Raw genomic sequence first — 22,417 nt, 5'->3', positions numbered from 1 at the left:
CTGAATAAAGCATAAAACGAAAATGTTTGTTTGAATGTATATCGAGAAAATTGAAAAATCGAATACCGATAAATCCGACATTCAAATACTAATCGTGGAGATGGTAACGGATCTAATGTGATTTGACGTAAACTGACATTTAAGATTAAAGAAATTCTTTAGATTATGTGTCATCCAAATTTCGACGTAATTGCCGTATATACTCTACTGCATCAACAAGCTTTAGCAAATTTTAATCGTTTATATATTTTTTGACGTCTCATATATTTTCTTTTATCAAAATGTTTGGACTTAATTTTCGTCGAAATTTGGAGTCAACATTTAGCAAAATTTTACCGACAAAACCCTTTAATATGTGCGGTGTGAGACATATACGAGAACCCTTACAACCTTTAAAACGATGTCCACGATGGGTTTGCGTAGAAGATGCAGTGAAAATTATCAATTCAGGTATTTAATATTATATGATTATCTTTCTTCCATACTTAAACAGGTTTATATAAATATTATTTTATGACTAGACATACATTAAATTCATGTTATTTCAGAGCATCTTGTTTTTATACAAGGAGGTGCAGCAACGCCTAATGAATTAATACGTGCTATGACTGAACATGGTGTTTGTAATAATTTACGTGGAGTACGATTAATACATATGGGTCTCGAGGGTGATGCACCATTTGGAAGTCCCGAATTTGAGAGTACATTTTATAACTTAAAATATTAGACATAATCGCTACACTCTATTATGTTCATAAAAATATAATTATCTTTCAGAACATTTTAGATCTGTAAGCTTTTACATCAGTGCTAATCTTAGAGAGGCTGTTAATGAAGGCAGAGCAGATTATATTCCAATATTTCTTCACGAAGTACCAAAACTTTTTTACGAGAAGAGAATTATTCCAGATGTTGCATTAATTCAAGTCAGTGTCCCAGATGCTCGTGGTTTTTGTTCTTTAGGTGTAAGCGTGGATTGTACGCGTGCTGCGATTAGTTCAGCCAAAGTTATTATTGGTTAGTAAGCATTTGGCAATAGATAACTGCTACATTTGAATAACAATAAAAATTTCTTTTTTCTTCATTCAGCTCAAGTTAATGAACATATGCCAAGATCATTTGGGGATACTGCTATTCATTCTAGTCATATTGATTGGGCTGTCAAATATGACTGTCCTTTACCATGCGTAGCTAGTACTCCACCAAATGAGATTGAGCAAGAAATTGGCAAGATAATTGCACAAAGGTTAATAGATGATGGAGCAACCTTACAACTTGGGATTGGTAACATACCTGATGCTATTCTCTGTTCTCTTGGTAATCATAAAGACTTGGGAGTGCATACAGAAATACTTGGTGATACAATGGTAGATTTAGCAGAACGAGGGAATATTTCAAACAAAATGAAAATAAAGCATAGAGGACGTACGGTCAGTTCTCTGGCAATTGGTACGAAAAGAGTATATGATTTCTTACATAACAATCCATTTGTAGGTGTGTACACTCGTCATTTTTTTAAATTATTAATATATACGAATTTCTTAATTCTGTAAATAACAAAGTATTTATGCGTTTATGTAGAAATGCTTGCAATTAATTACGTAAACGATCCTCGAGTAATATTACAACAACCTAAGATGACAGCTATTAATTCTTGTATAGAAATGGATATTACTGGTCAAATATGTTCAGATAGTTTAGGTTGTAAAATGTACTCTGGATTTGGTGGCCAACTTGATTTTACTCGAGGTGCGGCATTGGGCCAGGATGGTCGAGGAAAAGCCATAATTGCGTTCCCTTCGGTAACAAGTAAAGGAGAAAGTAAAATTCAGCCAGTAATCAAACTTGGTATGAAAACGAATTTTATATCAACCATTTATGAAAAACAATCACTTATTTAAACTAAAATGAATGTTTAATACAATAGTTTGTAAATACAAAAGAGTCATATCGTCATCATGTAAATACGATCGAAATCTGTTTCATAGGAGGTGGTATCGTGGTAACGAGAGCACATGCACACTACATAGTTACTGAGCATGGTATAGCAAATCTTTTTGGTAAAACGTTACGTCAAAGAGCAAATGCATTGATTCAAATTGCTCATCCTGATCATAGAGAATGTCTCGAAAAAGCTGCGTTTGAAAGACTTAAATCTAATCCAACGAAATATTTATAATTTATATGTAAAAATTATATAGCTTATAAAATTTTGTAACACCATTTAATGCTCATTGCACATAGAAAAGGTTTTTTACCTTAATGTTTGTGTTACAAAATTTTTGCGTGAATGTCTTTTATGCATAGAAAAAAAATGAAATGAGCAACAAAGACTTATAATTGTTATCATGAAATTTGTTTTTACGAATCACTCGTTATACACATACAATTTGAATAAATAATTTATTTATTTCTAATTCTTATTTAAAAGACAAAGTAATATTTACGTATATATATACATATAAATGTGATTTTTTAATTTATAGATGTAGCGCACACTTAATATTTCTCAAAAATTGATACCTTCTGGTAATGTTCCTTCTCGCCGTCTCTTTTCAACATTTTCATAGTATTCAGAAAAATTAACATAAGGCTTAATTCTAGAGTTTTTGTTTGTCGACTTTGCACCAGAAGGATACATATCTGATGTTGATGAAGTTTCAGTTGTTGAAAAATCGGAATTTTCTTCTGTAACGCTTGTACTTGAATACTCGTTCTCTAGCATTGTTGTAATCTGAGCAGATTCTACAATTGGGTTAAATCTGACTGATTGATTAGTTGGACTTTTTAATGCATGAGGAAGCGGGAAATTAAAATTTCGTACGAGAAGAGTTATATCATCTCGTTTACCAGTTGTTACTGTACTTTGTAAATTACTCATATTAATGTCATGATGAATTCTTACAACTTTATCTACAACAGCTTGAGCAACACCTGTTAAAGTGGACTGTGCCTGAAACTGAAATTTATTTTGTGAGAATAAGAATATATTACTGTATGTATGATCAATAATTATTTCACACCTCTTGAACTGCAAAATTAATTAATTTTATATTAACTTGATCAACTCCAGTTACTTCCTCTAATGATTTATATAGACCACGAGACATAAGCAATAAAAATTTACAGGAGTCATCAAGTTCTATGCCACCATGAATTTCTGGTTCTGCAATGACAGGTTCTGCTGTGGCAGATGCTAATTCTTCAAATTCTCTGTACCCTCCTTTGACAAGATAGTTCCCAAGACAACGTGTAGTTTCCTGATTTCCAATACGAGATCCTTTAACATAAATTATTATTAAATACCCCAAAAATTGAAGAATTATATTGAAATTAAATATGGCTTTTAAAAATTACCTTGCCTTATAGAATCAATATCCAATTCTAAATGAGACAATCTTAACAATTCATCTTCATTCCTTAAGTCATGATCTACACTTAGTTGTACAACTCTTAACACTTGATTAGCATCTGTCTTGCATAATAAAGCTCTACTGTCGCCAACATTAGCAACATATAATTTTCCACGATATATAAGAGCTACAACTGCACTAGTTCCTGCTGATAGCTCACAATTTAAAGCATTTAACTTATCAACCTAATAAAATCTTAAGCTGTAAACAATATTTGATATTTTCAAAATTCGTATAATATAATATACTTAACCAACCAAATGCGGAAACTTTTGATAAGTTTCATAGGAGTTTAATCCATCAGGTATATCAAATTGCAAACTGGTCCGTTCAGCTAAAAGGTCTCCAATAGAATCTAAATATCCTCTTTCCACAGCTATAAACGCCTGTCTATATTAATATATTTTACAACTTTACTTTTCTTACAAAAATGTAATAGCCATAACTTACAATCTTCATTACAGCTATACTTTACTTTATTACCTAAGAACCTCTTTAACTTCTTCATCTGTTGATTTACCATTTAATTGTCCAAGTAATATCTCTGCAGCCATTCGCTGCATAGCAAAATTTGCGACTTTCGTACCTTCATGCCCATCAAATACTCCATAAAGGAACGTTGAATCGTCATAGCGACAGTGAAAGCTACGATCTTCAAATGGATGTTCCTCCTGTCTATAGCCATCCTCACGATAAATTATATTCGTAGAAAATCCTACACCTAATAAAATATTTGAAAGGTATAAACATTAAACAAGACCGTTTCTAGGTTATGTTATTGAACTTTTACGCACCAGATTGTTTACATACTGGCAAATCATCCGTCCAACTATACTGAGTATCCTGAAAAGGTATCAAATTAGGGCGTTCTGCCCTAGTTGGCATTGTTAAAGAAGATGAAGTAACTTTAACAAAAATTTCAATTGATATACATGTGGACTTACGTTTCTAACATATCGACTGCATATCGATTCATATCGACTAAATATATCGAAAAATCCACAACAATCGATTAAATTAATTTAAATCAAATATTTCAGAAGGCAATACTTTTATTATTCTTCAATTACTATATTTTATTTAAAGCTTTTATTGTCTATATTAGTTAATCCATGGTTATCTCTCTCTCTCTCTCTCTCTCTCTCTATATATATATATATATATATATATATATGCGTATAATATAACGACACATTTATATAATGTACATACAAGTTATTAAATAAAAATATATGTATATGTGCACATAAAAAATTTATTATTGCCTTACGAAATGGATTATTTCAATTTTTTCTTTTCCTTCATATTCCGATAAGTTTATCTTTTATTTCCTATGTATTATCACAGACGAATATGTATTATTTTGTATTTTGTAAGTTTTAGTTTTTTAGACAACAGAAATATACCATAAAAAACAAAAGCAACTCTTATTACGAACTTTTATTCTACCTGCCAAATTATATGACGTCCCGACCAATTAATAGTAAAAATTTTAGTAATTAATAAACAATTAAATTAATCGACATTGAATATGTGACAATTTTTAATCGCATCGTAATGAATCACGATTACTAGTCTTATAAAATACTTAGTAGTATGAAGATGTAAAAAAGCTCTTTTCAAAATATCAACCAAAGTAACATTTATTAACAGAAGGAAATAAATTATTCAACAGGTTATTGCACATAGAGTTTTCTAACGGAAATATTTTTGTGTTTTTCGTTGTACAAAAAGTACAACGAATGTGATATTAATATTAATATTTAATATTTTTTACTTTTAATTTATAAAGGAGAAAATGAGTCGACGGCCTCAGTTAACAAAAACTGAACAACTTCGTCAGGCCAGAACTGCATCACTTGTAAGAGATATTGAACTAAGGGAAGATGCAGCATCCAGACACCAAAGAGACTCATTCAAAGTACGCAGGCGGATGGTTAGACCTGAGCCAAAAAAAGTAGACTTCACTAAACCAGGAATGACTAAAGCAATGCTAGCTAGAGTAAAACATGCTGAGAAATTTAAAGAAGAATATGAACGTAAGCAAGAATCAGTTACATCAGTTCGAACACCTAAAAGGACACCTGCACCAATAGGAGGTGATGCCAGGTCGCGATGATAGTTAAATTTGATTGTAACAAACAACATGATATTTGTCAGATGGATAACAAGTTCCTCTCTCTTTAATTTGAATTATGTTTCTCATATTATATTTATTTCATAAAATATTAAATAATATAACAAAAAATGAATTAACTAATTCTGAAATTTCCATTACCATATATTTAATGTATAAAATTATTATGTATAAAATTACTTCAAATTAGGATGGGCAGGGAAAGAACACCAGGTAGAAAGACTCCGCGTATAACACCAGCTACAACTCCTCGAAGAGGAGTCTCACCAACTAGAAGAGAATTTGAAACTGTAACCAGTCGTTTACCTTCTCCCATAAAAACTCCAAAGACACCAAGATTACCTGCAAAAGCTCTACCTAGAAAAACTACTGAATTAGCTAAAATGATGAATGCTGATATAATTCAGGCTGATCCAATTGGTGAAGGAATAATTAGTAATATTGTGATACCTCCTGGAATAGTGAGCGAAGATCGTACTACCATTGTTAATATATCACAACCACCTGTGGATCCTGAATCAAAAATAGTATCACAAGTGGCTAATCGTTCGATTCAAGTGATCAGGTGATTTCATAAAATTCTTTTCCTTTTGATAATGATAACATGACATATTTCATCATTGATAGTGAAACTCTTGATGAGCAAGATGCTGCTGAATCTGCAGCGGTACAAAATAGACTAACAGAATTACAACAAGCTAGAAGAGATTTTGTTATTGCAGTTGCAAATGTTGGTGGAAATGCTCTTCATCTTGAAGATGAAAGTCGTCCCACCACTGTTCTTGATTCTGCTCGTATATCCCCTGTACATCAACCCACTCCACAAAAAAAGATTATACGGTAATATTTCAAATAGAGCACAGTTAAATAAAACTCTTATAGCTATTACACTTAATGGTATTTCTATAGAGTCCCTGAGTTAGAGGACCTTGAATATACTATCGATCACCCAGATATTATTGCTGCGCGTGAATATATGCAAAAATTTAAAGCTGACATGGAAGCAAGAGAAGCAGCTAAAAGAATGGAAGAAGAATTTGAAAGAATAGCAGCAGCAGAACATATGTCAGATGAATTAGATTTAGATATTCCTTTTGAAGAAGAAATTTACCAAGAGAGAGATATCTCTTGGGAAGAAGATGAAAGTGGCATGGCTATGCCTCGTCCATCTAGAATAAAAGCTCAAATTTCTCCTGTTCCTAAACAACAAAGACCTTATCAATATGAACCCTTTGAGCCAGAACAATTAGAAAAATTCTTTGATGTTCAAACTTATCCACCTTGCCCACAATGTGGGCCACCACCAGGTAGAGAACACTTACATCCTGACTTGTGGGAATTGGAAGACCCATGGTACAAAAGACCTCCAGAACCTGATATGCCAGACTTAATAGAGTTTGAAGAATCTGACCTAATACGTTTCTAAAGTTTACCATTTACAATTTTTTATAACAATTTGTTGTAAAATATTGATATCTAATATAATGTATAACTACTACACACATGTAAATAATAATAATAGTGATAATTATTTTTTAATAATGCAATGTGTAATCACCAAAATTTCATATTTAACAAAAGCTGTTAAACATAAAATTTTTTATTAATTAAAAAATGAAAGTCATTCATAAATTTATGTTTGTGTAATATTATTTATATATACATAAAATAGGCTTTTATTGCTTGTATTTTTCAACTAAATTTATGCAAAACCGATGTTGTAAATTTATTGATAAATATAGCTAACCATCGATAACCAATAAAATACTTATAAAAAAGTGAAAAATATAATATATAATGAAATTACTGATGATCGAAATCGAGATATATCGATTATCGCGTACTTGAAATGTTACTTTAACTTGCTTTGACTAACGTGGTAGATGTAAATCATGGTAAACAAGTGCATAAGATGAGTGATCGACAAATTTAGTAACATGTTTCGTTACTCTCACTATTTCGATATAAAATTGAAAAAATTATCAAGAACTTTCTGTGCCGAATGTAATATTTATTAACAGTTGTGCGTGAAATTTTATTTAATTATGGAGTTCTATTATTATATTTATTTGCTTGACACATGTGCATATCTATCGTGGACTTCTTAATTGTACATATTTCAAATATTTATAATGGACGTACCTTAAAAATTAATTAATTATAATTGACAATAAATTATATTTATATATAAGTACTACGAGTATAATGGCGACACCCACTAACGGTAACGGTAATCTCATCGACGAATTTGAGGAAGCATTTCAGGTATGATATAAGTAATATGTTTTAATATAATTTTTTAAAACGATATTTTGGGCAAAATTACAGATTTGTTTTTTCTTTCATTTGTTTTGTTTTAACATAAAATACACTTTGCAGCAATGTTTGAGTATATTAATAACGAAAGACGAAGGGTTAGGAAACAATGGAATTGGAGTGTCAGGTGGTTTGACTGTGGATAAAGAAGAAGCACGTAGTGAAGTTGAACAAGTCACGCTAAGATTTATAGATCTGGCAAGACAGATGGAAGCTTTCTTTCTGCAGAAACGATTTTTGTTGTCTGCATTGAAACCAGAATTAGTAATAAAAGAAGATATCAATGATCTTAGAGTAGAATTAGCACGTAAAGAAGATCTCATAAAAAGGCATTATGACAAAATTACAGTATGGCAGAATTTATTAGCAGATCTACAAGGCTGGGCAAAGTCACCAGCTCAAGGTCCAGCACCTAATGGTAAGAATCATAAAAAAATGTTAAGGAATGATAATATAGTAAATAATTTTAACGCACTTTAGGTTTACCGAATGGTACTCAAACTGGACAGAACCAACAAAGTGCCAATGGAGGTGGAAATGCAACGATGCAACAACAACAGCAAATATTACAGCATCAGCAGCAACTCCAACAGCAACAACAACAGTTGCAACATCTACAACAACATCAAATGCAACAGCAACAACTTCATCAGCAACAGGTATTTAAGTAATACCGTTACGAGCAAAGCTGAAACTCCTGTATTCAGGCAGCTGTCTAAAATTAGCGTTGAAAAATTTTTTTTAAAATATCACATGCAATTTAGAAAGAAAAAATGTGCGGCAGCGAAAATTGTATATTTACAGAAAGCTACTTTTGCTGTAGCAGTTATAGTTAGAAGTTACATCTTAAATCATCAGTCTTTAAGATCTGTCTCACTTTAGTTGTAAAAAGAATTCAAACATTATCAATACTGTAAATTATTGAATTTGTTTATACGAAGTATTGCAGTTACACATACACGTATATCACAAGCTTATTTATACTCACCGTAATGTTCTCATTTCAAAATGGTATATTTATTATTACTAGATTTCTATATTATTTGTTACAATTTAAAACTGAATGAATATTAATGTTGGATGATTGTATGTATCTGTGTGTATGCATGTGTGTGTGAATGATAAAATGTATATAAATAGATTAAATTATGAAGTAATCTTTTTGTGATTGAAATACTTATCAGAATTTTAGAAACTATTTTTGCTCCTTTTTTTTTTGAAGTAACAGCTATTCAGGACACAAAACCATTCAGTCCTATTGCACAAAGGCAACGTGTACCAGTGTTGCATATAATCAGTGCCTTATATAATTCCTATCGACAGAAATGTAATATGTAAGAACTAAAAACTTGAAGTGCTTTTAGTAGCTGCGATATAAAATTACAAAAACATAAATTTCATTTATAAGAAAGGAAAGTATTAAATAGATACACTTACATAAATATGTTGTAAAATGGTGCCAAAATAATTGCTATTAAAATGTGTACAAATATTTAGCCAAAAACTGATATAATAAATCTGATAATGGCAATAATAAAAGAAAAATAAGCATATTACTTTTGCTTAACATTAATAGCACACCTAATAATCCCTACTACCTTTAAACATATTAGGAACAGGTAGTGATACTTCAAAAGTATATCATTTCATAATTATTCAAAATTAAACTATATACCCCACAAATATGTACACATCTGTTTATATATTTTCTTTCATATAACATAGTATAATTATTTATGTCACATATTGAAAATTGTTATAAATTTGACATATTTTTCAATATTTATAAATTTCTTTGTTTATAATACAATGAATATCTTCTGCATGTAAACATGTATGCATGTATTTTGCATCAATGTAAGAGCTACCAAGGAAAGACATATAAAAACTTAATTTATAGTAAATTATGAAAATTACATGTCAAAAAATTTATTTTATTTATTCTTAAAAATTTTATGAATTGACATGTACTTTTTTAATATAATGTTTAGACATGGTATTGAATTAAAATATTGCAGCTATTCATAAAAGCGAAAAAAGATTATGCCATTTTACTTATGTTTTTACATGCAAGTAGATGTTTGCAGAATAAATCTCTATTCATGGCAAAAAACATTGTGCTTTCTTTCATTTCCCTAATTACTGTTCCTAATACATCCTACTGGCTTGTAAGGATCGGAACTCTTAATTTCACTATAGACTTACATATTCAAGTATATTGCATGTGTGTTTCATTTGTGTACAGCATTTCTAAGATTTTCATCTTTTAATCATTTCACTGCTATCTTTGATCCTCCTAAATGCTTAGTTTTTATTTAGCATCATTTTCTATGATACAATAAAATTTATGTTCAAAAAATTGTTTATATCAAATGTATATTGATAAGAATATAATGATAGAATATATATGTGACGTAAAATTGCAGGTACAACAAGGGTCTGGTGCACCTCCCACATCGGGTCTTCAAGGAGTTGGGGTCTCAGTTGGACAACAAGGAATGTTCATGACACAAGGGGGAGTAAGTGTGACTGGTACACGGGGTGGATTTCCCGTCGCAGGTGTAGGAAGTAGTGCTCTCCAGGGTCCTCTCGCTTTCCTGGAAAAGACAACGAGCAATATAGGAATGCCCGAAAGGCGGAGTTGACGCGGAAGGGGGAGGGGCCGGGGTCGGGGTCGAGGAAAAGGCCGAGGAAGAGGACGAGGCGGAGGAGGCAGTTTACCTCCGCCACCACCACTTCTCGATACTTCGGACCCGTCGTCGTATGCTGCTGCTGCCGCAGTTGCAGCTGCTGCGGCAGCGCCCCTTCCCTCTCCACAGCAGCAGCCTCCACCATCTTGTACATGAATATATTTATAACAAATTAATTTGTTATTGTAAGATATCGTTCCTATAACTAAAATTATTGCGGTCGCAGAAAATTGTTTTCGATCGTATAGGTTTATACTATCTTTAGTAAAAGGGCAGAGCGCTTTGTTAAGTTAATGTTTAGTACGCAATTTTATAATATGGTTATATAAATATGTACATTAAAAAATTTGCGTGATGCATCTTAATTAATTACTTAGAAAAAACAGGATTTTAATTAAAAAATGATAATTAAATAATGCCAGTTTTATTAAATCGTATATCAGTATAAATAATGAACATATAATACCATTCAGTTATTTCTGGAAAAATATTTTGTGTTCATTCTGTAAATTGCTGATTTTTACTTTGGTATTTTATATTTTCTCTTTATGTAATAATAACTGGAAAATTACATAAAGAACATATGGTGTATTCATGAAATAAAATAATCAGTACATATGTCCTTTTAAACTGTTCAAGGGGATGAGCAGCAGAAACTGTACATAAGAAAATTGCAATGGTTAAAGCGTTAACATAAATTTTACATGTACATAAAATTAGAAGTACGACTTTTCATACAATAAGTCATATTGTATTTTATTATATTAAGTTCAAATAGTTATTAACACCCTTACAAATTACGTGTAACAGTTTACACGATATTGATCAAAATTATGTATTTTAAATGCAACACAAATAAAGTATAAATTGCCCAAAATTTAATATACCTCCCATAGATATATCTCTATTATATTAAGCTATACTTTGTACAAATTTAGTATATTGTATTCTATTCTATACGACGTCGTACAATCAGACTTTTTTGATATTGTTAAATCTTTCCTATTCCTTTATTGATAGTCACTGACACTGTCTTTAATTGTTTCAGTAAATGTAACACACCTTATATAATGTGAATAAAGCGAGCTGTACAAAAGAAGATTCACCATATTTGTACTAGGTATTGCTGTACTGTAAAGATATAATTCTGTACACAAATACAATGACTACGAATTTTATAAATGGCATGTGATTCGATTTTCTTATACATCGTTATTCACTTAAGTTGGAACCCGCGTTCGCAAGACATATAAGAATGGCAACATTATATATATACACTTACTATTACAATCAAATGTCGTTCGCCACCTATGAGCTGTTGTTAGAAGTATAATTAGGCGAGAGACAATGCGGTTTGGTAAACGCCGAAGAATTTCAAATTTGGCGTCACAATAAGGAGAAGACGATCGCTGTCTGATTTTTAATTGTTCTGCTGTCTAATATAAAAATAAAGTGAGTGATTGAGATACAACAAAACACCTTACGGAATTCATATTTAGACTGAGTATTTAAAAAAAATAGAAATCAATTAAACCCTCGCAGCAATGCCTGGATTGGAAGTTGTTTATGTTAGATGAAACTAATGGCAGATGAATACAATTTTAAGTAAAAAAATTACATTTCAGTTAAATTTCAGGTGAGCATAATTAGAAATATCAGCTACCAAAAAAAAAAAAAGAATTGATTACATGTAGGACAGAAGTGAATACGCTTGCTTGCTTCGAAGTTTTCGGGGAAGCGTAGAGACATAAAATCGTCAGACAAAAATGCGACACTTGCTTTCTCAGCGACCGTCTTTATTGTAATGTCAAATTTAAAGTACTTCTAGCAACAGCTTGTAGATTGCGAGCGATATTTGACTGTAGTAGTAAAAGTATATGTTACACTGTTACCATTCTTATATGTTCTCACGAGCGCGGGTTCCAAGATAAGTGGATAACTCTGTACATTGCGATGCATGTACTTAGTTCGTTGTATCGACTTTAGTCATTTTGTATAAATGTCAGAATGTCAAACGGGAGGTAAGCGTGGATAAAATATATGTATATATATAATATTGTGTATATGTGTATGTATATATAGAACAAAGTTATATATACATATATATACATGCGTGTATACATATATGTATACGTATATATAAAAATAGATAAACTTGCATCATACAACTTAAAGTAGTTGTAAATTTTAACACAATGCCTGCAAGAACTGGATCAGCGTGCGGGTCGGACGACCTGCCATTCCAGCTGGTACATATGGTAACTTATCAGGTCCAGGGCCCATTACTCCTGCAATATCTAAATGCATCCATGGTGTATTGTTCGAGATGAATTCATGTAGGAAAGCAGCGGCTGTACATGAACCACCACCTTTCGTTCTCGCAACATTTCTTATATCAGCTGATTTAACTTTTTCTGCAATTGATACCATATTATTCGATATATTACTCTTCAAAGTTAAAAATATTGATTAATTGAATTATTTTCTTACTTGTCATTTCATCTGTGAAATGCTGCCAAAGTGGAAATCTCCATACTCTATCACCAGTAAGAGTGCCTGCATTTCTTAATTTTTCAAACAGTGAACTATTGTTTGTGAAAACTCCAGTTGCTGCTCCTCCTAAAGCAATTCTCATCGCACCAGTTAGTGTTGCAAGATCCAAGATAAAACTGTATATGAAAAGTATTTAATAAGAATATCTATACTACTATCAGTATAGTATCAGTTGTTATATATTTCCTAATTGATGCAACAGTTACCTTGGATTAAATTCTTGAGCATAACAAAGTGCATCCGCAAGAATAAGTCTGCCTTCCGCATCGGTGTTATCTACGATAATACTCTTCCCGTTCATTGCAACTACAACATCTCCTGGTTTAGTCGCAGTTCCAGATGGCAAATTTTCAGTAAGTGGTATCAAACCAATAAGATTCAATTTTAATTTAAGTTCAGCAGCAGCTCGAATAGCAGCTACTACACATGCAGCACCAGTCATATCAGCACGCATTTCGTCCATATCAGCTGGAGGCTAAAGTTATATAATATTATTTACGTTAAATGTATTAATTTACAATTACTTTACCTTAAGACTGATACCGCCAGCATCGAAAGTAACACCTTTTCCAACAAACGCAATTGGTTGGGAATTATCATCAGCACCTTTGTAGCAAATTTCAACGAACTTCGGTGGTTCACAACTACCGTGAGATACGCTAAGGAAAGAACCCATCTTTTTCTGTTCTGCCCATTCTTTATTATGAACTTTTACAGTAATTCCTAATTTAGTGAGAAGTGTCTGTACTTCTTCCGAAAATATTGTAGGTGTCATTAAATTGGCTGGTGTATCCGCTAAATGGCGTGCCCAATTTTGAGCCTGGGCTTTAATACTCCCAATACGCCACTGTTCCCTTGAAAAAATAATTTTCTTTACACTACCATAATATAAATAAATATACAAAAAGAAAAAGAAAGAATGTATTACTTACTCTCCTTCTTGACCATATAACGAAACTTTTGGAAGAATTTTCTGTTTTTCCTTATTTTTTGAGCCTTGATAGAACCATGTTGATAATGTAGCTCCTTCTGCTGCAGCCTCAGCATCTCCTAATGATTCTAGATGTATGTCTTTTATTTCAACCGCATCCAATGCACGACATCCAGCTAATGTAGCATTATAACATTATTATTAAAGTATAATGAAAAGGATGTTCCTATTACTCTATATAAACACATTGATTTTTATATAACAGAATATTTACCTGCTGCAGCTATACGTATGTTTTCTTTTCCCTCATGTATTTCTTCAAGCTGATTAATGCCAAGATTCTTTTTTCCAAGACCAACAACTGCAATTCCAACGTAATCCTTCTCATCCAAACCCCAAAATATTCTAGCATGACCTTTGGGAATTTTTGGACCTGCTCTGAAGTGGTATAAGTATTGAAATATTATTTAAAATTATTTATCCAATAAAATATATATTATTAAGACAAGAGGGGGAATGTATATATGAAATTAAAAAAATTTTTGAAGGACATATTGAGACACAAGTTCATGAATTTATTTCTTACAATAATTCTAGGCATCTTGGACATCTATTAGCACATGCTAGAGCATCTGCAATTTTAAAATACAATCTGAAAATATACTATTCTTTACATATATATATATATATATATATATATATATACACATGTGTGTATATATATATATATATCCTAGAACATAGTCCTTTAAAATTATTCTAATGTCTCTAATAATCGTTCTAATTATTAATTGGATTAAAATTACAATTATTTTTCACGATATTATAACTATGTATTAACTCACAACTATATTCTCTGATCTATAGTGGAGACAATTGATTTGCACTCATAATAAATTAATGGTAGGCATGACAATCATTTCCAGTGTATTTTGATATTAATAAGAATTTACAACAGTAAAGAATTATCTTCGAATATAATGCAGTACAGTGTAACACTATGTTCTTATTACCAAAATTTGATTCTTCATTTATGTATATATACAGATTTAAGTATGTAGATTTTCCATGGGGTTTCATATTTGTAACATCGTTTGCTTAAATATTATTATGTAAATTGTAAAGAAACTATTAAAAATTGACACATTGATATTTAGAAATATGATCCATGTTATAGATTTACTTAAAACATACTATTCAGAGCTAAGTAAAATAACATTTAATAGAAAATAAATTTTTCTTCTTTCTTCAATAGAATTATTACATCAAATAATTGGTATTATTTTTTGTGGAAGTTATCATTAATTGTAACTATGTATAATTTATTTATTTCTAAAATAATGAACATGCCTTTATAATTAAAAAATATTAACAATCTACTACTTTTCATCATAAATTCTGTCTTTCCTTAGCTCTGATACTAATATATAAAAACAGTGATTGTAACACTGATAGTAGGAACTTAATGCAATTCAAGCACATTTACTACTTCCTTACTGATGTGATGTTCTTGGCACACATTAAATTGAATTGAACAGATAGTATTAACATTGTTTGTGATATCAACTTATACATTTCTACTGTTCTGAATTTAATAATCTATTAGGCTACTTTGGCAAGATTTATTATAAGAATCTCACTGCATGTGATCAAAATTACATTTTTATGTGACGATTATTATAAGCGATTTAAAATATTTTTCCTTTTTACATATCATTACAAGTCACAAAAATATTTTCCACATCGTAAATTGTTTAGAATAATGAAATTTTATATTTTATTTAACATTCATAAATCATATTTATCAAGCTAAAAAAATTTATATTAAATATTAGATAACTTATAAGATTTAATTATAAACAAATATTATTACTATATAAGATTAATTATGACCAAAAACAAAAAATGAAAAAATACGGTTAATAATAATATAATGGTAATGAAATTCACCTAATAAAAATGTTTTATTACGCTAGAATTGTGCTAATAATTACTGTGCAAATACATTAATTTAAGGAAATAAAAAACATAACTAAATTATATAATGTTTTAGAAGGCCATTTTCTATATTAAAAATTATTAGATGCTCGCGTATATCACTAATATATTTATATGAACTATTTAATATTAAAATTCAGTCTATTGTTAAGATATATATCTAAACTGCAAAACAATTAAATAAGTGTAATACAAGTGACAGTACCCATATGTTTAATAAAAATATAATGAGAGAAAAGTATTTGTGCTGCTTGATATTCAGAGTATTACTTTCTCAAATAAGTCAGTCTCTAACAATTTCTACATGTAGAAGTTTTCTCGATTTTGCTTACAACAAATTACTATAACATTTAGAATAAATTTCCACTTCTCGTTGTTATTTGTGTCTGAGCACTTAATCGAATAAATTTCAAAATATATATATATATATATATCTGCTAAAGATCATAGAACTCATAATTAATTTTAAACTAGTTCTAATATTTTAATAGTCCCTTGAGAATTTGCAGCTACCACAACATTGGACATTTGTTTCCAACAAACTGCAGACACAAATTCATTCAGATCTTCTTCTCTTCTTTCTTGTATTTCTAATATACTTCGAACAGCATCAAATTTATATGAGAACAATTGTTTGGAAAGTCCTTTATAGTACACATAAAGTGCATTATTTTCTGACCCACATGCTACATAATCACCGTCAGTAGTAAGACCTATAAAATTCTTCTCGTTTACATGTCCGACGAATGAACGTAGACAATGTGGATTATTGATATTCCACATTTTTAATTGCGAATCCGTGCTTGCTGATACTATTTCTTCTTTGTTAATGAATTTAACATATGAAACAGCTTTATGGTGGCCTTTAAAAATACAGAGTGCTTCCTTCATATTACGTAAATCATAATAATGGACACAATGGTCTGCAGATCCAAATGCCAAGTGACATGAACTACGTGGGTTAAATTTTACACAACACACATTAGCTTTTGCTTCTAAAGAAGCCACGGAATGATCATTGTTCAAAGACCATAACTTCACTCTAGCATCATCTGACCCTGATGCTATAAGTTTAGTATCTACATCATTAAAATCAACAGACCAACATCTCTTTTCATGTTCTTGAAATGTTTTGGTTCTCTGACAAGTTGCAGCATCCCATACTGTTACAATTCCTTCATAATCAGATGATGCTAGCATTCCTTTATGAAAGGAATTCCATGAAACACATGATATTTTGGAGCTAGATAGCATTTCAACACAGGGGTAATGTATATCTACAGTGTCTCTTATTACAGCACTATAATCAAATACTTTTATACGTTTTGTAACTCCAGCTATAGCAAAAAATTCATTATCTTTATCGAATTCAATGCTTGAAACAATAGTGGAATTATTAAAAATATCTGACGAATAATTCAAAGTCGCTAATGGACGTAATTCTTTATATCTAGAGAATTTAACAAGGTTTTCTCTAAAAACATCAAGTCCTGAACTAGTACCTTGCCATGAATCACTTTGACTGTGAGATTTATGTCCAAGGAGTAGTTCCTTAGCACGAGAATTGAAATAGCATTGAACAAAATCATCAAAATGAGCATGCATCCTCTTTCTACGTACAGCTAAAGTAGATCCTACTGCATAATCATTTTGTTTTTTACTTCCTGTAGGATTAATAAAGGTTTCGCTTCCAACAACACTTGCTTTTTCATTTGGTTTTACCATGTTTGAATCAATTATATCTATAAGACCAATCATTTCTTTTCTTATAGCTGATACCTGTGCAGTATCATTCTCACTGGATTTTTTCAAATCTTCTACTTTAGGACATTTATTTTGAACATCTCTTAGAATATTCTCAACTTCTTCCATATCTTTCTTAATCAATGCTATCTCTTTTTGTAACTGATTCTTTTGTTCTTCTTTTTGCTGCAATAGATGCTTCAAAAATTCATGTAGCAATTTATTTTGTGCTGTACATGTTTCTGCTTCCAGTAAATGTTTTCTTTGTGTTAGTACTTCTAGCATTACATTTACATCTGGTAATGTTAGATTAGCACTTTCTGCAGCTATAATATCTCTTAAACCATCATGTGGTGGTACAGGTAAATCTGTACCTACTACTCTGTGTCTACCATCAGCTGCATAAGAAGATCCTAATTCAGCAAGACCCTTAATTCTAGTTTTATATTTTGATATCAATTCATGTAATAGAAAGTTTGGAAAAATATCTTGTTGAGTTAACGCATAGCTACACTTTGGACAACGGCCATTGGCTTCCAAAGACTTTATTATACAACGATAACAAAATGTATGACCACAACGTGTGATATGAGCTTCATCAATTACTTCAAGACAAATAGGACATAGATAATCATTATTTTTATCTTCAAGTGTACCACTAATTCTATGAAGAACATTTGCTGAGTGATTCTGTTTACTCATTCTACCACTACATTCACCTACACCTCCGCTGCTTCCAGGAATATCATTTCCCAAATTACTATCATTGATAGCTGACATCTTTTTCCTCAATTGAATAATATTTCTTAGAATACATTTAATTATTTTCAGATACATCTGGTAATTTTAATCTGCTTTTTTAAATCTCATACTTTTTAAAGTTTTGTATGAGCTCTTCCAATAGATGATTTTACTTGATTAATAACCGATCTATAGAAATAATTGCTTTACAAATAATATATTGTTAAAATTTTTTATATAACAAAATATGTGTCTGGTAACTCCTTCTGTGCAGCGAGTTTTGCTTCATATCATGCGTACAATATCGTCTCTCAGTCTAGTCTCTCCTGAAACAATGAAAATAATGCCAGTGAGCTCATAAGACATAAATTTCATTTAAATTCAATTTTGTTAAAAGAAAATACTTTATGTAAACTTTTCAAAAGAACAAAGGAAAAGCAATTCTGAATATTATATATATAAAAGCTCAGGCAGCATTATGACAATTGTTTCAGGCTGGAACTATGAATAAAAGATTTAATATTCATTAATGTTAATCCATATGATATGCAAAACAAAACTATAGAAATAATAATATGTAAAACTATACTTTGCATGGTTACTTATCATAAATCAATGTCATTTACTATTTACATTTGATTTATCATGAATTGATAAAAGTACTTGCTTGATTTGAAGGAAAGCGGTTCAATCTTAGGTATACGATACTTATACCTGAATTATGGACACACATCTATGATCTGGTTTCACATATTATATGAAAAAAAAATATGTTTAGTAAAAAGAATAGTAACACAGATTTTTACATAAATATGTGATACAAAAAGATCTGATTACGGTACGAAATATGTTACAGATCGTTAATAAAATTTTCAACTTACAACAAAATATGTTTTTGCAGTTTTCCATTAACTAGTTCATCATATTTAGCCGCTGTGGGAGTCAATGAAACGTTGTTTTCATCTTCTGCTTCGTATAGACCGAGCACCAATCCTTTCTGTTGGAAATTTAGATATCAGAAATTAAGTATCGAAGTATAGAAATCTTAGAATACGACACAGTACATATATCGAATCATAGCCTCACAAAACAAATTCATTCGTTTTCCTCTCGGAAAATTTTCTTTCTATAAGAAAAGAAAAAAGCGAAAGGAGAAAATTTATAATACGTTTTTCAATAAAACTATTAATAACTTGTATATCTCAATCAAGTATTTCTCCCACTTCTCCTTCTACGATGTTGAATACCAAACTGAAAATTCCTCGTTTCGGCAATTTCTTCGTAAAATAGACATATACCACTTATCTAATGAAATAATAGCAACGAATACTATTCGATTAAGGAATAAATAACATTATAATTACCTTCATGTTCGAAATGCAAGATAAGAAACGTAACTGCGAATTTCCGTATTGTAGACCCTTACCCCTGATAAGAGACAATGCCATAATTTGTTCAAGAGAGCACTTAGGTGTGATATATATACGTATGACTATATAGATATATATATATATCTGTGTGTACATATGCGAAGGTATGTGTACGCAAGAACGTGTACACACTGTGCTAGAAAGATACGATATCTATATAGATATCTTGGTCACTTATGTTATAGATTCGCGACTCTAATGCCTCGTATAGCATGTTCGTGTGGCGACACCAACTTCCGTTTAGTCATCTCACCTAAAAGTTTGCTCCGCTAAAAGATAAAATAGCCAAGCAATTTCTGTTTCCAAGAAACAATCTGCAATTCTATTGCATAGCAAAATGTTTTTTTTCTTCTTCTTTTTGAGCTATCGAACAATTAATGTTAAATTAGATATTTTGTATAATTTAATTATCAGATATATATCCTTAATTTTATTCAAGTTCATATTTTTACGAACTAAAAAAATAAGAATTTATTCCATTTACTAAATATTATGAGTATTTTATTTCAGATATTTATATATTTTTGCATATTATGTGCATTAAACGATTTTTTGCATTTTTAAAGTTATATTATTAAACATTTGTAATAAACATTTGCATATAAGTCGCTTAAATTGACCGTATATACATTTATTTAAATTATTAAATCCCGCGTGGATTTACAAAATAAGCTTTCTACTTATCGTGTAATGCAAATTACTAACTATATACATATATATATATATATGTATATATATATATATATATATATATATATATATATATATATATATATATAATTGAAGACAAGATGTAATAAGTATTATTGAACTATTAGGACAAACAACTTCTTGTCATTCAGTAGATAAAGTCTGTAATCAGCACTATTATTTAAAACAAATATATTACATTATCTTTACTCATTTTTTATATAGCAAAAATTTCCAAGGACTACAAACAAATAAATATTTTAAATACATTCAAATGAGTTCAAATGATTCAGTGGATTTGGAAAATTATTTCTTCCAACTTTATATTTATTTTTCTATAAATACTCCGCCTTTAGCGGATATTTCCGCTATTTCTATAGGCAATAAGCTATAAGCTATAAGCTTATTGTTTCCCCTGTTTCTTATTACTTTTATGTTATTCTTTAAAAAACTTTCTACTACTTTCAATAGTTTGGAGTGTGTTTTATCAAATACATTCTTTTTACATTTTGAATTAATAATATAAATGAAAATGTTTTTTGTAATGATTTTAATAAAGAATTAAATAAATCAAACTAATTGATAGAATTTACTTCTATATATTGAAATCTTTTTTTGTGTTCATAATTTATTATACATAAGTTCCACATTCCAAATATTTTCTCATATTTATTTAATGCTTTTGCTTTAGTAGTAACAAATTATGCAAAATTATGCCAAATTATGCCTTCAAAGATTGATAAGTAGAGTTTAAACACATATTATGTTTAAAACTGGTTATTGTCGTATAGGAATTCAAATTTGAAACTAATACCAAGTACATATATATACATATAGCTTTGAATATGGTAATACATTCATAAAGATAAAGTTTGTTAAACAAGGCTATGTTTAATCTAAGAAACTCTAACTGAAAACTGCAATAAAAATTTATTTATTAAATTATTCAGAACCCGATGAATTATAATTTGCAAAAAACAATACAACAATTTTGTTCGCGTTTCATTAAATACGTTAATCTATATAAGACATGGTATCTACGTTGTTCATTTCTTATACATTACATTTTTATAAATAATGAATCAGTCTAAATAAAAAGCAGCTGGTAACTTTTCTTGCTCCTAATTCTTTAATCTTTCGCTAATTTTCTAAACTTCTAAACTTTTTTTGACTTCATCTTCGAAGTTACTTTTGTTCTTAACGGTCTTTGACATAACTACATTAGCTGAAGTATTAGCCATTTTGATAAAATAGTTATAGTTAAATTAATTTTAACTTTATAACAAACAACTATTAAAAGTAACCTATACGTACAATAAAATTATGTAATTTATAGTATGTACTATATTTAAAGCATGGTCGTACACATGTCGCACAAACATGTATGATGTATACACAGTATACAATCGCGTATAGAATTATAAATGTTCAAGGCGGATTTACAAAATTTAATTGCGAAATTAAACCTATTAAACCTACGATGATTATGTGATGTTTTCTTTCAATACAATTTTGTAATTATATTGCGTACATATTTTATAAAAATTGTAATATACATTTCATATACAATTATAAGAAATTAACTTAATGGTACAGTTTCACATTTACAATGGTACATATTTTGTACATTCTTACTTTATTTTATATCGTGATTTATTTAAAAGAAGTAAAGTATAGAAATGTAAAGGAAAGTACAAATTATTATAAACTGCAAATAATAAAAATTTATATTGAATTTGCACTGTATAAAAAAATGTTTAATATCATAAAATTGA

The 22,417-nt window shown here is 30.0% G+C and overlaps 5 protein-coding genes across 9 annotated transcripts; 3 read left to right on the top strand and 2 right to left on the bottom strand.

The window, feature by feature from the left end:
- The first annotated feature begins 72 nt into the window (after nucleotides 1–72).
- Nucleotides 73–2,659, top strand: LOC138184522 (4-hydroxybutyrate coenzyme A transferase). The gene is made up of 6 exons (XM_069122581.1): nucleotides 73–450; nucleotides 549–701; nucleotides 778–1,017; nucleotides 1,090–1,494; nucleotides 1,582–1,848; nucleotides 1,989–2,659. Exons 1-6 carry the CDS (start codon nucleotides 282–284, stop codon nucleotides 2,177–2,179), a joined length of 1,425 nt encoding a protein of 474 aa, XP_068978682.1. The 5' UTR covers nucleotides 73–281; the 3' UTR covers nucleotides 2,180–2,659.
- Nucleotides 2,385–4,519, bottom strand: LOC138184520 (TGF-beta-activated kinase 1 and MAP3K7-binding protein 1). 3 transcript variants are annotated; one of them, XM_069122578.1, is made up of 7 exons: nucleotides 4,358–4,519; nucleotides 4,208–4,287; nucleotides 3,897–4,134; nucleotides 3,671–3,803; nucleotides 3,358–3,598; nucleotides 3,024–3,280; nucleotides 2,385–2,959 (listed from the first exon to the last, which is right to left on the bottom strand). In XM_069122578.1, exons 1-7 carry the CDS (start codon nucleotides 4,387–4,389, stop codon nucleotides 2,510–2,512), a joined length of 1,431 nt encoding a protein of 476 aa, XP_068978679.1. In that variant the 5' UTR covers nucleotides 4,390–4,519; the 3' UTR covers nucleotides 2,385–2,509. The 3 variants fall into 3 exon arrangements, with proteins under 3 accessions (XP_068978679.1, XP_068978681.1, XP_068978680.1); XM_069122580.1 differs by having other exon boundaries at nucleotides 4,208–4,282; nucleotides 4,358–4,491; XM_069122579.1 differs by having other exon boundaries at nucleotides 4,224–4,368.
- Nucleotides 4,520–4,624: 105 nt separating this feature from the next.
- Nucleotides 4,625–7,315, top strand: LOC138184523 (uncharacterized). The gene is made up of 5 exons (XM_069122582.1): nucleotides 4,625–5,088; nucleotides 5,206–5,522; nucleotides 5,741–6,115; nucleotides 6,178–6,390; nucleotides 6,460–7,315. The coding sequence occupies exons 2-5, from the start codon at nucleotides 5,212–5,214 to the stop codon at nucleotides 6,974–6,976; spliced, it is 1,416 nt and encodes a 471-aa protein (XP_068978683.1). The 5' UTR covers nucleotides 4,625–5,088; nucleotides 5,206–5,211; the 3' UTR covers nucleotides 6,977–7,315.
- Nucleotides 7,316–7,420: 105 nt separating this feature from the next.
- On the top strand, nucleotides 7,421–12,236 carry MED28 (mediator complex subunit 28). The gene is made up of 4 exons (XM_069122584.1): nucleotides 7,421–7,815; nucleotides 7,930–8,284; nucleotides 8,347–8,525; nucleotides 10,293–12,236. Exons 1-4 carry the CDS (start codon nucleotides 7,756–7,758, stop codon nucleotides 10,509–10,511), a joined length of 813 nt encoding a protein of 270 aa, XP_068978685.1. The 5' UTR covers nucleotides 7,421–7,755; the 3' UTR covers nucleotides 10,512–12,236.
- On the bottom strand, nucleotides 10,965–20,043 carry LOC138184518 (cytosol aminopeptidase). Of its 3 annotated transcripts, XM_069122576.1 has the most exons (9): nucleotides 19,887–20,043; nucleotides 19,404–19,519; nucleotides 18,762–18,848; nucleotides 14,315–14,478; nucleotides 14,042–14,216; nucleotides 13,639–13,963; nucleotides 13,316–13,584; nucleotides 13,047–13,225; nucleotides 10,965–12,970 (listed from the first exon to the last, which is right to left on the bottom strand). In XM_069122576.1, exons 3-9 carry the CDS (start codon nucleotides 18,809–18,811, stop codon nucleotides 12,744–12,746), a joined length of 1,389 nt encoding a protein of 462 aa, XP_068978677.1. In that variant the 5' UTR covers nucleotides 18,812–18,848; nucleotides 19,404–19,519; nucleotides 19,887–20,043; the 3' UTR covers nucleotides 10,965–12,743. The 3 variants fall into 3 exon arrangements, 2 of the variants coding, with proteins under 2 accessions (XP_068978677.1, XP_068978676.1); XM_069122575.1 differs by lacking the exon at nucleotides 18,762–18,848; XR_011174334.1 differs by lacking the exons at nucleotides 10,965–12,970; nucleotides 13,047–13,225; nucleotides 13,316–13,584; ... (3 more) ...; nucleotides 19,404–19,519; nucleotides 19,887–20,043 and adding an exon at nucleotides 14,627–18,755 and having other exon boundaries at nucleotides 14,354–14,478.
- Nucleotides 20,044–22,417: the final 2,374 nt, after the last annotated feature.

The sequence above is a fragment of the Bombus flavifrons genome, chromosome 10 (genome assembly GCF_040668555.2).
Source record: "Bombus flavifrons isolate JBK064 chromosome 10, iyBomFlav1_principal, whole genome shotgun sequence".
Classification (NCBI taxonomy): domain Eukaryota; kingdom Metazoa; phylum Arthropoda; class Insecta; order Hymenoptera; family Apidae; genus Bombus; species Bombus flavifrons.
The sequence above is the reverse complement of the archived record's forward strand: the minus strand, read 5'-3'. Positions and strand labels throughout refer to the sequence as shown.

Bases quoted from the DNA above. Each gene is read 5' to 3' on its own strand.
- LOC138184518 (XM_069122575.1), bottom strand. From the start codon at position 19,970: ATGGCATTGTCTCTTATCAGGGGTAAGGGTCTACAATACGGAAATTCG. The intron at 13,226-13,315 runs GTAACTGTTGCA...TTTCATATACAG, and splicing joins GCTCAAGAATTTAATCCAAG to TTTTATCTTGGATCTTGCAA. The intron at 12,971-13,046 runs GTAAGAAAATAA...TATCAATTGCAG, and splicing joins TTTCACAGATGAAATGACAA to AAAAAGTTAAATCAGCTGAT.
- LOC138184520 (XM_069122578.1), bottom strand. From the start codon at position 4,389: ATGAATCGATATGCAGTCGATATGTTAGAAAC. The intron at 4,135-4,207 runs GTGCGTAAAAGT...ATATTTTATTAG, and splicing joins GCCAGTATGTAAACAATCTG to GTGTAGGATTTTCTACGAAT. The intron at 2,960-3,023 runs GTGTGAAATAAT...AATAAATTTCAG, and splicing joins TTAATTTTGCAGTTCAAGAG to TTTCAGGCACAGTCCACTTT.
- LOC138184523 (XM_069122582.1), top strand. From the start codon at position 5,212: ATGAGTCGACGGCCTCAGTTAACAAAAACTGAACAACTTCGTCAGGCC. The intron at 5,523-5,740 runs GTCGCGATGATA...ACTTCAAATTAG, and splicing joins CCAATAGGAGGTGATGCCAG to GATGGGCAGGGAAAGAACAC. The intron at 6,116-6,177 runs GTGATTTCATAA...CATCATTGATAG, and splicing joins CGTTCGATTCAAGTGATCAG to TGAAACTCTTGATGAGCAAG.
- LOC138184522 (XM_069122581.1), top strand. From the start codon at position 282: ATGTTTGGACTTAATTTTCGTCGAAATTTGGAGTCAACATTTAGCAAA. The intron at 451-548 runs GTATTTAATATT...ATGTTATTTCAG, and splicing joins AGTGAAAATTATCAATTCAG to AGCATCTTGTTTTTATACAA. The intron at 1,495-1,581 runs GTGTGTACACTC...GCGTTTATGTAG, and splicing joins ACATAACAATCCATTTGTAG to AAATGCTTGCAATTAATTAC.
- MED28 (XM_069122584.1), top strand. From the start codon at position 7,756: ATGGCGACACCCACTAACGGTAACGGTAATCTCATCGACGAATTTGAG. The intron at 7,816-7,929 runs GTATGATATAAG...TACACTTTGCAG, and splicing joins AATTTGAGGAAGCATTTCAG to CAATGTTTGAGTATATTAAT. The intron at 8,526-10,292 runs GTATTTAAGTAA...GTAAAATTGCAG, and splicing joins AACAACTTCATCAGCAACAG to GTACAACAAGGGTCTGGTGC.